The 14,871-nt window shown below is 37.6% G+C and overlaps 1 protein-coding gene across 1 annotated transcript; it reads right to left on the bottom strand.

Annotated features, from left to right (window-relative positions):
* Positions 1-2,809: 2,809 nt before the first annotated feature.
* Positions 2,810-13,723, bottom strand: laptm4b (lysosomal protein transmembrane 4 beta). The gene is made up of 7 exons (XM_041967339.1): positions 13,428-13,723; positions 12,177-12,294; positions 10,330-10,403; positions 10,119-10,241; positions 9,674-9,772; positions 7,959-8,054; positions 2,810-4,822 (listed from the first exon to the last, which is right to left on the bottom strand). The coding sequence occupies exons 1-7, from the start codon at positions 13,518-13,520 to the stop codon at positions 4,748-4,750; spliced, it is 678 nt and encodes a 225-aa protein (XP_041823273.1). The 5' UTR covers positions 13,521-13,723; the 3' UTR covers positions 2,810-4,747.
* Positions 13,724-14,871: the final 1,148 nt, after the last annotated feature.

The following is a 14,871-nucleotide window of genomic DNA, read 5'->3' as shown; positions in this document are numbered from 1 at the left end:
ATCTTGTGTCTTATTGGCTGAGAAGGAAACACTTTGTAAGTTGAGTCACAGTCAAGTCACTGACTGCTTTGGCAAAATGAAATATAGATGGTACAGCTTAATACTCAAGAGATGAAAAGCAGAAACTTTCAGAAACATATATATATATATATATATATATGGAAAATCACAGCACCCTGTTGTTTTTCCAAGCACAGTGAGGGACTTTCTTGTCTCTGCCTAGAAGTTAACAGTGTAAAAACCAAATAGTCTTTGTAAACCAAACTGAATACCAAATGTAATAATATCCTTACTTAACTTGTGTTACAAAGTATTTTCAGTCTGAACCATCAGGATATGACTGCTTTGATGTCTAAATTACGCAACTGCCGATCTTAGAGATTTATTTATTTTTTCCGAACACTTACATAAACCTCTGGGTGATCATGTGTTGTGTTAAATGCAGCTCATTGGCTGTAATCGAGAGGACGCTGTCTGAGGCATTAAAGGCTTTGCAGTGATGACCAGTCATTGTGTTGACAGTTATCTGCTTTCATGTACTCTGACCAGCTTCTGAGAAAAAATGTGTCTCTTTTGTTCTTGGCTACAAAAAAATAAAATAAAATAGGCAAAGACTTGAAAAACAAACAAAGCTTTGTGAAGTTAAATTTAGCATGTTTGGCCTCCCAGATCTTGAGCAGCATTGAAACGGTGCTGTTTAGACTTGGCATTAGACCTAACTCAAATGTTTTTTGCAACAATATTTAGAACAGGCTTATTCTCCTCTCAACCTTCAAGTCATAATTTCAGTCAGCAGAAATGAGTCCACGGGGATGTCAGCGCTTTTGTGAAATGAGTGTATGCTGGACATTTGTTGACTGTGGGGAAAAAGATTCAGTTTACACCACGTATGGCTTAAAGGCAGCATAGCTAAATGATATGAAACCTTAGAGGGGGATAAATTCACCCTCAAAGCAATTTTTTTTTTAAATTTACACTTGTTTTTTTCTCTTTTTGGCTCAACATTTCATTAGAAATTACTGTGCAACCACCAATCTGCTCAGGCACAGCTGCTCAACCAGCTGGTGGAGCTGCGGGTCAATCTGGCTGTGTAAAACCCTCCCAACTCAGTGGACTTCAAACTGACATCAGAGCCTTGAATTAGATGAAGTATCATTGATTAAACAGAAAAGTGGTACACGCAGTTTGTGTGAGTAGATAATTGTTAAATCTATCCACTTAAAGGATCTACTTTTTTGTATATGATTTTAGAAAAAAACATGAAAAATGGTTATTTCTTATAACTTGGCAGAAAGTCTTGCTGAGCACTCTGCTACATGTTAAGAAGCATCTCTAATCTGTTTGAGGGTCCTGTGTGAAGTATTGTGGCAGCCAAACTAACTCCATCACCCATTGAGCAGTTTGGCCCAGTTTTTCCACTGGTTGCATCCCTAAGCTGTTTCTGGATTCCCTGTTAATGGAATGAAATCCTCTCTACTGAACTGATTTCACGTGCAGCAGAAGCCTCGACCTAAACGAGGACAATATCTGAAGAGTCTGGGTCATCAATTAAGTGTGAAAAATCTGATCCATAAATAGAAATAAAGCCTGTTGAGCACTTCTGATGCTAGGCATGCTGCCAGAAGCGGTTCCATTTTACAGTTAGTTAGATTTTGCAGAATATAAATAAAACAACGATTTCATGGTTCATAACTTGTTTCCTTCTATTTTACAGTATCTAGGTCAAACTTCTGACAGGTCCTTACAAAACAACCTTCTGGCTCTTGAGTCCTCTTTCAAAGTCTCATTCTGATGACATTTTACAACGCTGTTTCTGACAAGCATTTTAGCAGGAGGAGACAGGATATGACCCACTTTTTCCCACCCGTCCCACTGGTAGAAAGTAGGTGAGTGCATCCGTCTGGTATCCTACTGTCAGACCCAAGGTAATGCCAGCCTCCGTTTTGATGCAGGAGGCTAAATCCTTGTGTTTCTGCCAGTTTTAATCCATGCCGTTTCAAAGGGCATTAGGCTGGCAAGCATTTTTCTGATTTTTAAAAAAATAATAATTTCAGACATGTATGCTTGTTTTTCTTCCTGGACTGTGCAAGGAAAACTTCCATGTTTTTACTGACTCAAAAGACACTTCTTGGCACTGATTGCTTTGTCAGTCCTCTGTGCTCAAATTTAGCCAATGATGCATTTAATTTCTGTTGAGTGGTGTTTTCCACAAAACCTTCTCTACCACAAAACTAAGGGCACACTGTAATTTAAGCAGGAAGCTGGCTTCACTCGGCTCTAATAACCAGATAAATCAATTTGAGGAAGATCGCAAACGCCTACTTTTCATTATTTAAAGGTTTTGTTGACAGAACAAAACTCAGCATCCTGTAAATTAAATTCTGGAGAACAAGGTTACATTAATTAGGCAAAAAGAAAATGAATGCAGCTTTATGCACCCATGAAAAATAAATTCAGTTAAAACAGACATCAAAAAAAGGGAAAAAAAAGCCTTATGTAAGGAAACTTTGATTTCGCTCATGATTAACATCTGGACCATTCCACAGGAGATTAGATATTGCCATTTAGCAAAATAACGTAACAAGCCTCCGGTGTTACATAAAACCCTCAACCTCACTAAAGAAAAACATTAGATATATATTATATAATAATACTTTCAAATAAGTAGATTTAGGACTCCTCTTATTTTCAGTGTTCCTCAAATAGTAATGGCTTATTTAAATATTTCAAACTGGTAACTTAAGATGATAGTATGGAGCCTTAGAACAAACCCCTTCCCTACATTAATAAATCTAGCACATGCTTTGTTGATTTAGCCTTTTATTATTCTGCATTGAATATGAGCTCATGGAGATCCAACAACAGGAAAGAGAGAGAGAGAGAGAGAACAGTCTTGACTTGGTAAATGAAAGGAAACGTCAGCCATACACTAGTCCAGATACTGGGCAAGCCTTTAAAATTCTATAACCAAGTAGAAATCCATCAGTTCTGCAGCCTTCAAAAATTAAAAATGCTGATTTATATCATGTTTTAGAAGCTTGTATGGTTCAGGCAAGGGTAGCTGTTCATATTAGAGCCACTTAGCTACTGTATGACATAGTAAAGGTGCACAAAAACATACACATCAGTTTTCAGTGAGCTCACGCCGACTTTAAAGTGCATTTTAATTTTTGAGCTTTGTTGGATTTTGAAGAAGCAGTGGACATAATTCACAGGGATAATGATGCTGGGGCCAACAAATGGCTACGTTACCAACTACGGGATTAGTAAATGGAATTGGTGTGTGTGGACTAATGAGTGGGTAAATGCACTATTGCATAGTCTTTAAGATAGAATGAAACTGACTTAACACTGACAGAATAGCTGGATTAAGTACTTTTACCCTTTGCCCCATAATTATCTGTCACAATGCTCCACTGACTGCCTAAACAGCTAAAGTGTAGGACAAGCTTTTTACACAGTTTAACAAACTTCAAATTGATTTTGTGCTTCTCTGCTGAGCTAAATCAATGCCTCAAAAGGGTCACCTGCACAAAAAACATATGAAAAATAAAACTACACATAAAGGACCAGAGTTACATGATATGCCACATACAGGCAAACACACACACACATATAAAAACATACAGTCATGCAGTCTTTATGGGAAAATGCCCTCAGTCCAGCTAAGTCAGCTCAACTAAAATGATCCGATTATACATCATGATCCTCATTTTAAAAAAAGGAAAAAAGAAAAAAAAATTTAACACAAAAACACTGTCAATGCTACTGCAGCTGCAGCTCGATGGGAATAAAGGCGTCAACATTTTTATACATTTACACACTTTGTTTTTGTTGTGTATTGCCTTTCTTGATGTGGAGCTGCAGTGTGTAAATGTGTAAGCAGTTGATGTTTGTGATGAGTGCTTCAACGGATCACATGATTATCTTAGATCTTGAGAAAGATAGGAAGGCAAACTGGAATATCGTGACAAAAATCAATGGGTGAATGAGGGATTTTAACTGGCAGTCGATGAGTTACAGGTTTACAGTCTGGAACATACAAACGGAAGACAGTTTTCATTGGTCAAGGAGTCTCTGTCTTTTTGCCTTCCAGCAAGATGAGCGACATTAGCAAGATGATATTCTATCACAACAGGACGGCCTCTCACTTCTCACATTTTTCCTCGTTATACAAAAAGTCATACAAAAAATACCCAGACATTACATTCAATGAAGAAATTTAGTCAATCCTGATAAAAGTGCTCATGTATTACCGATGATTGCCGCTTTCTTTACCATGCTCTACTTCCTTCTTCAGGTAGTTTGTTTCTAGATAAAGACCACAAGGGTAATTCACAGTATTGGGGGGTTAACAGTTGGTGGCCAAACAGGTGCACTTTTAATTAAAAAGAAAAGTGCATATTAAGTTGGGTCAGAGCGTGCAAAAGTTTAGATGCTTCTAGGGAACAACAGCAGCCCAGAAGGAGGGCTGCTGGAGGTGATGCTGTCATTGGAGGAGGACACAGGAGATAAGACAATACGTCACAACAACTGGTGGGTGAATGAGTGAGAGGGGGCAGAGTTAATGGCAATACTGCCTCACAGTTAGCTTAATCTAATCTAAAGCTGGCAAGGATCCAAGATGAAAGCAGCATCTAAGATGCTGTTTTGCCTTGTTTTGGACATACTGCAGCCAGCGTTGGAATCCTAATGTTTGGAGGGAAATTAGGTGTTGGGGTATAAAATCCATCATAGAGGGCGTATCTCATGCCTCCATGTACTGGGGAGGGGGCTCTTTCGGTGGGATGTTGACAGCCTCCTCATATGGTGGCAGCAGAACCTGAAATCAAACAGAAACAAAAGGCAACTGAGTCGTGATTTTTCAGGTCAAATACTAAAAATCCTTTATTTTTTCTTTTCTATTGTCAGCCCCTGAAAATGTAGTGTGACAATATTTAAAAAAAGGAAAGAAAATATCTTTAACAAACATTTACTCTGGAAATAGACTGTCAGACCTTATGAGGATCTTAAAAGTATTATTAGTTACACAAATATCCAATGGCGTGAAAACTGAATAAATCAGCAGTGATTTACAAAAATTACATCACATTTTCTTGCCCGTATCAGCTTAAAATGAAAAGTTGTAAACAAAGTGGGTGAAGTGCTCCAACTCTGTTCATACAAATGGTTGCTATATGATAATGAGTCAGTTCTGTGAAGTTGAGAGATGTTAAAAGCTTCATGAAACTACTGCCTTGAGCTGTTGATTGTTTTGTGAAACATTCTTTTTCCAGTAGCTTGCAGCTTCACTTCCAACATCAGCTACTGGCCTCAAACAACGGCTACCAAACGGAGACTACTTCATCAATTTCTTGTATTTATTCAGGAACTATTCTCAACTTGAGCCGCCATGACACAAGGTTTTAGTTTTTCTGACGTAACTGACATTTATGACCACTGAGGTAGTTATGCAACAGTCTCATCTTAAGCTGTGCTTTAAATAATTGTCATTTTTAGTTATTTACTACTGCAAAAGATGATAGTTTTTTGCTAAGTGTTTAGTTTTTGATGATCATCACTATTTTTGTGAGCTGCATAGTAACAAAAAAATTATAATTTGTGAAATTTAGAGATACTATATTGTGCCAAAAACTATCTCAGAATTGGATACACCAAATATAGTGCACTACTGGCAATAAAGTGATTTTGGACACAGCTTACAGTCTCTTCATCATTACCCCCCCTTTATGCCATCCCTATGAAAGGCATAACTAGCTCCAAGGATACCATTTACATGTACACCAGCTTGCGTTCTGCCCATCAGACGTCCTTTTCTATAAACGATGTTATAAAACCAGCACTGTTGCTAATTCAGTGAGTGAGAGAATATGCTCCAAGGGGCTGGAATAGTGAAACAGCCAGGGAGGCCCGGCAAACACATCACAGAGAGGATTTGAAATGAAGCAGACAAGCAGACAGTTATGTAATGTTTCCAGAAGAAGCAAGGATGGAAAGAGATATGTGGAAAGAAGGGAGCGTAAAAGAGAGGGATGACCCTTGCGCATTTTAATGGCATTTATAGAAAAGCACAACAGATAAGCAGAAGCAGCTGGGTACTTGATGTTCGAGCCTGTAAAAAGCCATTTAGACACACTGCTGGCTTTTTAATAGTAAAAATAGATGAGGGGGGCTTTATTCATCTGTATGCAAAGACAAGAGCATGTTTAATGTTTTCTTTTTCTACAACATGACAGCTGTTCAACCTTTTGTGGCACAGATATTTGTTACATTCAAGTAGAATTTGCTCTTTCATATTTCTCTAATTAAAATTGGCACAGCTTGTTCTGTGGCTTTCCATTTGACCTAGTTACTTCAGTTGTACTCTGCAATATTTACTGTTTGACATTTTAGGGTATTTTAATTTTCAACTAAATATGGAAAAAAAACCATTTGATTTTCTAATCTGGATTTAGGTGTATATACCCTCAACCTTTCCCCCACTAATAAAAATGTTAGTTTTTTAAAGTATCTTCTCCCATATTTTGAAAATTTGAAATTTAACAAATATTACATTTAAACCCCCAATATTTAACAGAATAATCAGAAAGATAGTTTAATGCTCAGTTTTATTACCTAAGTACCTTTTAAACATATTTATTTTAGTATAGACTGTTCTTTAGACTCTTAATGTTTTTCTTTTTATTTTTAAGTAATTTTGAACATACTTAATCGGCAAACACACACAAATTGAGCAAGTCTTATTTTTTTACTTAAATTATTAAAAACATATTTAGTATCAAGGTTTTTTCCTAAAATTTCTTTGCAGAAAAAAACCCCAAAAATGATTTCTTTAAATCATATCTGCAGGGGACAGAGTAACGTCCACATATCAGTTATTTGCCTCAAGCCTATATGATGCAGATTATGACATCAGACCCTGCTGGATTAGCTCCCGGGTGTTGAGTCTTGTTTCATAAAGCGAAAAACGTCAGTGTCAAGCATGGCCACTACAGCGCAAGGACAAAGTGACAGAGTGCTGTGTACTGAGTGGACAGAGGGTGTGAGGCAGATTAATGTCTTATCTATCAGGATGGGGGATTATAAACAAGACAGACACATGGAAACTGTGACGAAGCTAATGCCTCTTAGAAACCTCTAGACTCAACACTGAATGGTCGAACAGAACAGGATGACATCAGGTTCTGTTCGACCAACAAATCCCACCTCAGGACGACCCACAGCACCTACTGTGCAGCGACACTTCAACAGCTGTCAGACAGCTGATCCCAACCTCACAGCAACAGCAATCAGGACCGTAGACATTCTGTGCACTTTGAAGGCTGCATCATATATAGTATAGGCTACTACTGTACTGGTGTTTACAGTATTAGCAATTCAGATCAACATTAGAAGCTTTTTAACAGCACTACACAGTCACTTACCAAAGTATTTGTAAATTTATATATGTATTTGTAAACTATAAAACAAGCAGCTAAGACGAGAGGATTTAACTTGGCCTTCAACACCTCAAATCATTTCCAGGATGCTCCAGAAGAATCGTGATCCACAGAGGCTTCACAACACAAGCCAAAAGAAAATTTAAATAGGAAAGTCTAGGTATTGCTGATTTTTTTATATTTGTTACTTGGACATCTATGTTTTCTTAAGCAGAGTAGGAAAACCTGGAAGAGATTTAATTTGATTAGTCCTAAAATAATGATATTTGTGAGATCTCATGTGTGGCATTGAGTCAAAACTGAACAATTAAACCAATATGTATAAAATACTTTTATAAAATCAAATATCAAATCAATCAAAAAATCAAAACATGGGAACCTCAGAAAGATGTTAGCTTATACAACAAAATGATGGCCTCTAAGATTAAACTCTAAGAACCAGCGCTATGGAAATGGGATCATAGTGATCTGAGGGTAAAGGGGCAGAGAGAGAAGAGATGGGTGAATATGAGGACTCACCGTGGTGTCGTTCGTAGTGACATAAACCAGGACTTCTGTGGTGCCCCTGCCACTCACATATCTGTAGCAGTTCCACACACAGCCAATCAGATAGGCCTAAAAAGAAAAGAAAAGAAAAAAAAAAACATTGGCCTTTAAAAACACTTTACTTTTTTTTCTTTTTGCAATCTTTACTCATGCTGTTTGTTTTAGGGATGGTGAAAGCAGAAATGCATCACTACAGAGATGTGATGGTTTTATTAAGACATTTTCCTAGACAACATGGCCTTTCTGGTTTAGCATCCACCATTTTACCAGAGGCAACTTATCCGGCATCTCTTGCTTCACTAAGCCTATGCGTGCACTGAGGGTGGTTTGTCTGACTTGGCAAAAGAAAAGGAGGTTCATTGTGTGTGTATGTGTGAGTAGCCTGCTGAGTCGGTGCCTCTGCCAGCAGTAGGAGCAACCAACCAGGAAGCCAAGCAGAATGCTAGCCAATCACTTTACCATCTGCTGAGTTGACCTCCTTCTCTGCGAAAAAAACACTGTAAGGTCAACTCATCCAATAAGCAGAACTCTGAAAATATTCTAATTGTTGATACGACTGCAAACTTTGATTTTCAGCCATTATTTACTACATTAATCAAAATTGATTTTTCTGCCCACTATTCAATAATTTTTTCTTTTGTTTCATTTGACCAACAGACTTCTAAACAAGCTACACTTTATAAGCTGTGCTGGCAGTACACATCACTACCAAATCACATTTTCTTTTCTTACCATGTCTCCCTATTTTGTCTGATTCTTATTTCAACTGTCCCATTTATCCACTTACATTTCCTTCTCTGCTTCAACCTCATCTCTAATTTCCTAACCATCTCTTTTCTCCTCTCCAGTTCTCCCTTTTCCTGTCTGTCTATGTTATCTATGCCAAGTGCAGTCAAGTGAAGGATGTTGGCATCAGCAGTGACTTCACCAGGTGTTCGCTCCCTGCTGAGAGCTGGAGGAGTCAGAGGTTTAACATCTGGGTTGTTTTGGGAGACTCATCATAAGTAAAAACAGCAGCCCATTAATAAAAATAGAGTTCTACTAATTTCACATGGCTAACGTCACAAATATATGTGCAATCTCAAATATAGAATAAACAAAGCTCAGTATCTATGGCATGACATTTATGACTCTTTTGACTGTAGGCTGTCTTCCAGTGGCTGCTTCCTGTCATAAAACCCCTGCTCTGACTTTGGATATCTGCCCAGAACATTTCTAATCTCAGTTTAGAGGAGAAACAAGTTGATTTGATTGTACAGATGACTGCAACTTCATGCCCCATCTCATCCAAGAGCCCCAGAGCAGAGCTGCGCTTGGAGAATCATCCATGCATTAAGGGAGAATTATTTTGACAGGAGTTGGTTTCCTGACGTTTCTGACCCTCTGCTCTCTGACTGTGTGATCATCTCATGCAGACCTTTGATAATCAAAATGTGCTCACTGGTAAATTCTTTAAACATGTAATAAAGACATGCTGCTATGAGACTGTGCACAGTGAGAGACTTAATTGACTTAATTACACTGCCATTTAATGAACCTCTCTGTGAAACAGCAGATCCAGAGTGAGATGTTTGGTGGGTTTAAGTAAAATCTAGCACTGAACTCTATGTATATACTACAAATGTGCTTATATCTGTATAGTTTCCGACAAATGAATAGTGCTACACCACAGCTTGGCTTAGTCTTACCTTGAAGGAAAGGATGCAGCCAATGAAGAGGAGGACTGCAAAGACTAGGCACATATTGTTGGTGGACATGATGTCCTCTTTGTAAGGGAATGTCCCTGGCTGCCAGGGAGAGAGAGAGAGAGAGGAAGACAAATTAATATAAAATGGGAAACAAACACAATTGAGATATGTCAAACAGCAAGAAAAAAAGTGACCTTTTTTCAAATCATTCTTAAACTAAAACTTTACCTCAAAAGTCAAGCAGGCTAAATTGAACACAAAATCGTTTTGCTTCAGATCTGTGCCCAAAAAACCACCATCTACTTTTTTTAACAGAAGTCACGTTTTTGCCTTTGTTTAACAGAAGTGACCAATTCCTTGGTAAAATGTCCACTAATAGAAACAAACTCCCAGTACACATAATTATTTAAGGAAGGTTTTTAAATGAGAAGGAAATGGTCCTCACCAGCTGCTGGAGGTAGTCCTGCACTGTGTTGGGATAAACCACCACGCTAATGGCTACCAGTGTGTTAAGGGCAAAGTCGAAGATTTGGTAGCAGAAGAATGGAATGATCCAAGCAGCATGTTGCTACGTGGGAGAGATTAGGATTAGATGAAGGAACTCATTTTCTCAAGTCCAGATGTGGGTTTGGATCTTATTTGTTTTGCATGTTTACCTTGTAAGCACCGTATGTTGCCATGCCACATATAAGAATCATGAGTAGGGATATTGCAGTAGCTATGCAGATATCTGAGGGAGAAAGAAAAGAGAAACAAGGGATGAGAACTGCAAACACATACTATAGTTTATAAGTGCAAAGTAAGTGAATTCACACTTTCTCTGACACCTGTGTATCCACTGATTAAAAACTTTTTCTGGGGACAAGGACTGTGTAAATATGGTATATGAAGACCAAACAATTACTGAATGGCAATGTTTCTAGTCTCCTTCCAGTTAGGTTTGGGCAGTATAATGGAACTGACCTACACAACAGTATTAAATCTTAAAAGGTATGATCTTTAACACTAAATATACACACTGCTTTTTGTATTAAATTCAATATATAAGACCCTATTTGTTCTTTTCAGATAAGGTATAAAGAAGAAATTATATTCTTTTATCAGGTTTTAGGGGAACCATTTTGAGACTTTGAGGTAATTGTCATTGTGTGTGTGAGGGGAGATGGGGTATCTGATCCTACAGCAATGACCTCTGAATCACAAGGCAGCTCTATCCAAAAGCATGCGGTTTTTAAAAATCACCAATTTCACTCTAATTGGACCAATTTCTTTTACTAAATGAATATCACGTTGTATTGATGAAGACTCTAAATGATGACTATGACCACATACCCATTAGGAAAATATTTGCTAGGGTAATAAATTAAGTGAAAAGTAGTGCAATGTTCTCATAAGCATTTCTACCCCTGTTATGTTAGAATTTACCAGCCTTTAGACTCGGTCCATACTTCATAAACTATCTATGTCAAATGTTTCTTGTTAAATATCACCAGCCATGTTTAATGAGAGGTAAATATGACTTTGTGAAATTGATGCAAATGCCCAACTCCACAGAACACATAGATTTTCACAAAACATTTGTACTCATACTTATTTCAAGTACTCAGTCTGCCCTGCACATATCACCAATGTTATGCAAGTGCTTCTAAATTTGACAAAACATAGCACCCTCTCATGTTCATATTAAAGCTGTTGGAGCTCACACTTGTCCTTGTCAGTGTAGAACCCAACAGAGAAAGAAACAGAAACAGAGAAGCCTTGTTGAGTAAAAGGAATCTCAGATCACTATGAAGTATTAGCTGTTACTCAACTAGCCACATACATTCATAAGTACAATGCCACCCATCCAGTCAATCCACAATTCTGACATTTCTATGCAAATGATCAGCAAGCGATTACACAAGCTCTTATTACAAAACCAAGACACAAGCTTGGTTCCATCCTCTCCCACTGTCACAATCTTTAACCGATGTGTTACGAGCATAAATGCCATGTGAGGGAGGAGTTAGTCAAGATTGCCATTTTAATCCAATGTTGAATTAGAGCAGTCATTTTTAATCAGCTGCCAGGAACAGTGTCTGAAGCCTTCCAGAGGCGACTGTGATGATGATAGGCGCTAGAAGGGAGGACTGAAAATACAAATGCACTCAGATTTGTTCTCTATGCATAGCTTGCTCAGCTGTGTCTGTGCTGAGGGCAGCATTCTCAGAAAAGAAGTGTGGGCAAAAAAAGAAAAGGTGATTTTAGTGCTGCAGACACACAAAGATCTATATTGACATGGCATTTAATCTATCTGGCAGAACATTTGAGATACATTCATCCAGTGCTGTTACTGAGCCATGAAACATCATGTTTACTGGAATTTGGGCTTTGGATATGGCTTTAGAATTGACTGGACATCGTCATTCTTTGCCCATGTCAATTATACAGAAATGTGTAGTGAATGCTACAACACAAAATCAAAGTAAATCTTCACAACCAATCTCTGATGTGTTGCACTTACTTGCATCGTCCATAACATCAATGTCAGTTCCCAGCTCAGAGCTGGTAAGGTGGTAGCGGTACTGTATTGGGTCATTGAGAGCTGACAACAGGATGAGTAGGACCACTGCGTTTATAAGCTGAGGAGGAAAGAAAAACTATATCAATATCAAATTGTGTCCTTGGGTGAATCTTCGGGTGATATGGCAACTCAGACTGACCAATAGTAGCTTAAAGTGATGCTCTGGGTCTTTTCATATATCCACAACAAAAAGCTTTTTTTTTTTTTTTTTTTTTAATTTTTATTTTATCTTATCTATGCAGTGTTTGAAAACAACTTTCTGCAACTCAAAGTTTTATTTTGATAGAAAAGACAGAATTTTTCAGTCCAAAAAGCAAACAGAAACATGACCGAGGAAACACATGAATGCACCTTAGATTACTTTACCCATAATTAAATTGGTCATGAAAATGTCATAATATTGTAAAAATACTACTATTAAGCTAATAAAAAAGCTAATTCTCACTACTGATTAATTACTTCAGGTTTGTTGGACTGTGTCATGATTATTGTGAAAGTGCCACTGATAAAATACTGATCAGGTCCCGTCAATGCAGGTTTTCATGTAAAGATCAGTTTAGAAGTCTTATTTTGCCGTTTTCAACCATTGCGGAGGAAAATTAATAATTAAAACTTGAAGGAAACTCCTGCCTTTTATAGCCTTGGGAGGGGGATGATTAATACTAGGGTCAAGCTAAATGAGGGACTACGCTTCCAAAAAGGTCAAGGATTTACTAGGCTTACTGAACTATGTTTAAGACTATAGGTTATCCTGTGGGTTAAAAAGGGAAGCAAACTAAATTTAAACAGACGTGCGACACTACAAACAGGAAGTGCTGAAAATTTTCCCTAATTACTACGAAAAATCAGTGTGACCTTATAGTAAATTAGGAGTATCACTGTACACAATAAAATTGTTTTGTACAGCAATAAATTCAGGTTTATGTTTTAGTAAATGTTTATATTTGATATTAAAATATTTATATGGCCAAGTAGTGACGTTGGTGATTACTGAGCTATCGGTTGTTTTAGTCCGATAAACCGAGGACATCCCGAAAATGACAAATCAAGTCCAAAACAAATGAGCAGGTGTAGTTAGCAAGCTAAGTACTGCTCTAAAACTCAACACATAGTCACATAAAGTAACAATCTACATATTCAATCCTATTCCAACACATTCTAGGATGACACCAAATGAAAACCCCGACTTACCATATACCATATTCCCAGAATAATGGTGCCCGTCCGTACATGGCAGCAAAGGCAGCAGCTCGTCGAGTACCACCGGTCCCACGGCGAAATCATCTTTAACACCCGATGAATTTTAGGTTATTTCATGAATGCTGCCCAAATAATAATAATAACAACAAAACAGCCTGTTTTGTTCGAGGCTATGATGTTCAGAAAAGATGGAACAGTTGGCGCCACATCCAGCGTTTGTTTCAAGCGATTGCCTGTTTCCGCGAGTGGACTCCTGGCAGGCGGAGAGCCGTTAATCTGGTTTATCCCCGCGTCACGTGACCACGAGAGGATTTTGACCAAGATCAGAGAGATGGATGATGGTGATGATGACGACATATTTGACATCAAATCTTTCTTTCTAAAATAGACTTATTCCGGTCAGTCAGTGCAGGACCGTGTGAAGTTTTTCTCTCTGTAACACTTTCTCATTGGCAGAAATTATGTCTACTTCATTAACAATAGGATGCTTTTTTTATTTTAGTTTTGATTATAATTGTGAGCCTGGAACAGATAGTAGCAAACAAAATATTTTTTTATTGCTTTGATAAGAAGTCAATATATTGAACAGGAAAAAACAAGACTTTGTTGTAGTGAAACACAAAATATATGAGGAAACATTTAGCTGTTAGCCCTTAAAATAATATATATATATTTTAATTATTCACATGGCCTAAATTAACCAGTGGGTGCAGAAGAAGAAAAAATAAATTTAAACTGCATTATTTTGTTTATATAGCAGTTAAGTCCATTAGGATAAGATCATCTTTCCTGCACTAAAAGTTGGTGGAGTTTTTATCATTTTGTAGGACTGCTTTGCAGCTCTCCAAACGAGACATAACAGTTTTAGATTGAAGTGTGTTGTTAGGCAAGCGGTCAACCTTTATTTTATGTCAGTCTCTCTGTGCAAACATCCCGGAACAAGCCTGACAGATGGGCCACTGCAGACAGCAGCTCTAAGCTCTGGTGGGTGGACCCTGTCAGTCAGATTGGGGATTTTCCTTTCCTGTTACCTCTTTAAATGCTGAAGTAGAACAGAAAGAAATGATCTCAATCTCATGATACATTTTCCATCTTTAAAGAACATTAATAATTTGTGTTGTGTCTTTATAGAGAGGGCTCTGACATAACTTCAAAGCCTTACAATCTCTCTCAAAGTTATTGGAAAACAATTAAGTTCTACAGATGATGTTGATGAGAACAGGTTTGTTCCTTTTATGCAATATTTGCCAAGCTATTTTTCATACTTATTTTAGGATGCAACTGTGTGAAGCTTCTGGGTTTCAGATAGCATTTTTTCTTCTTTTTAATTTTTTTTAAAGCAGGGCTTTTATCAACCAAGGTTCCATTCATTACAGTGACCTGCACTATTTATATATCTGCCTTTTATATGCGCAGAAAAAAATGAGTACAACAA

Source organism: Melanotaenia boesemani, chromosome 17, assembly GCF_017639745.1.
Source record: "Melanotaenia boesemani isolate fMelBoe1 chromosome 17, fMelBoe1.pri, whole genome shotgun sequence".
Classification (NCBI taxonomy): Eukaryota; Metazoa; Chordata; class Actinopteri; order Atheriniformes; family Melanotaeniidae; genus Melanotaenia; species Melanotaenia boesemani.
The sequence above is the reverse complement of the archived record's forward strand: the minus strand, read 5'-3'. Positions and strand labels throughout refer to the sequence as shown.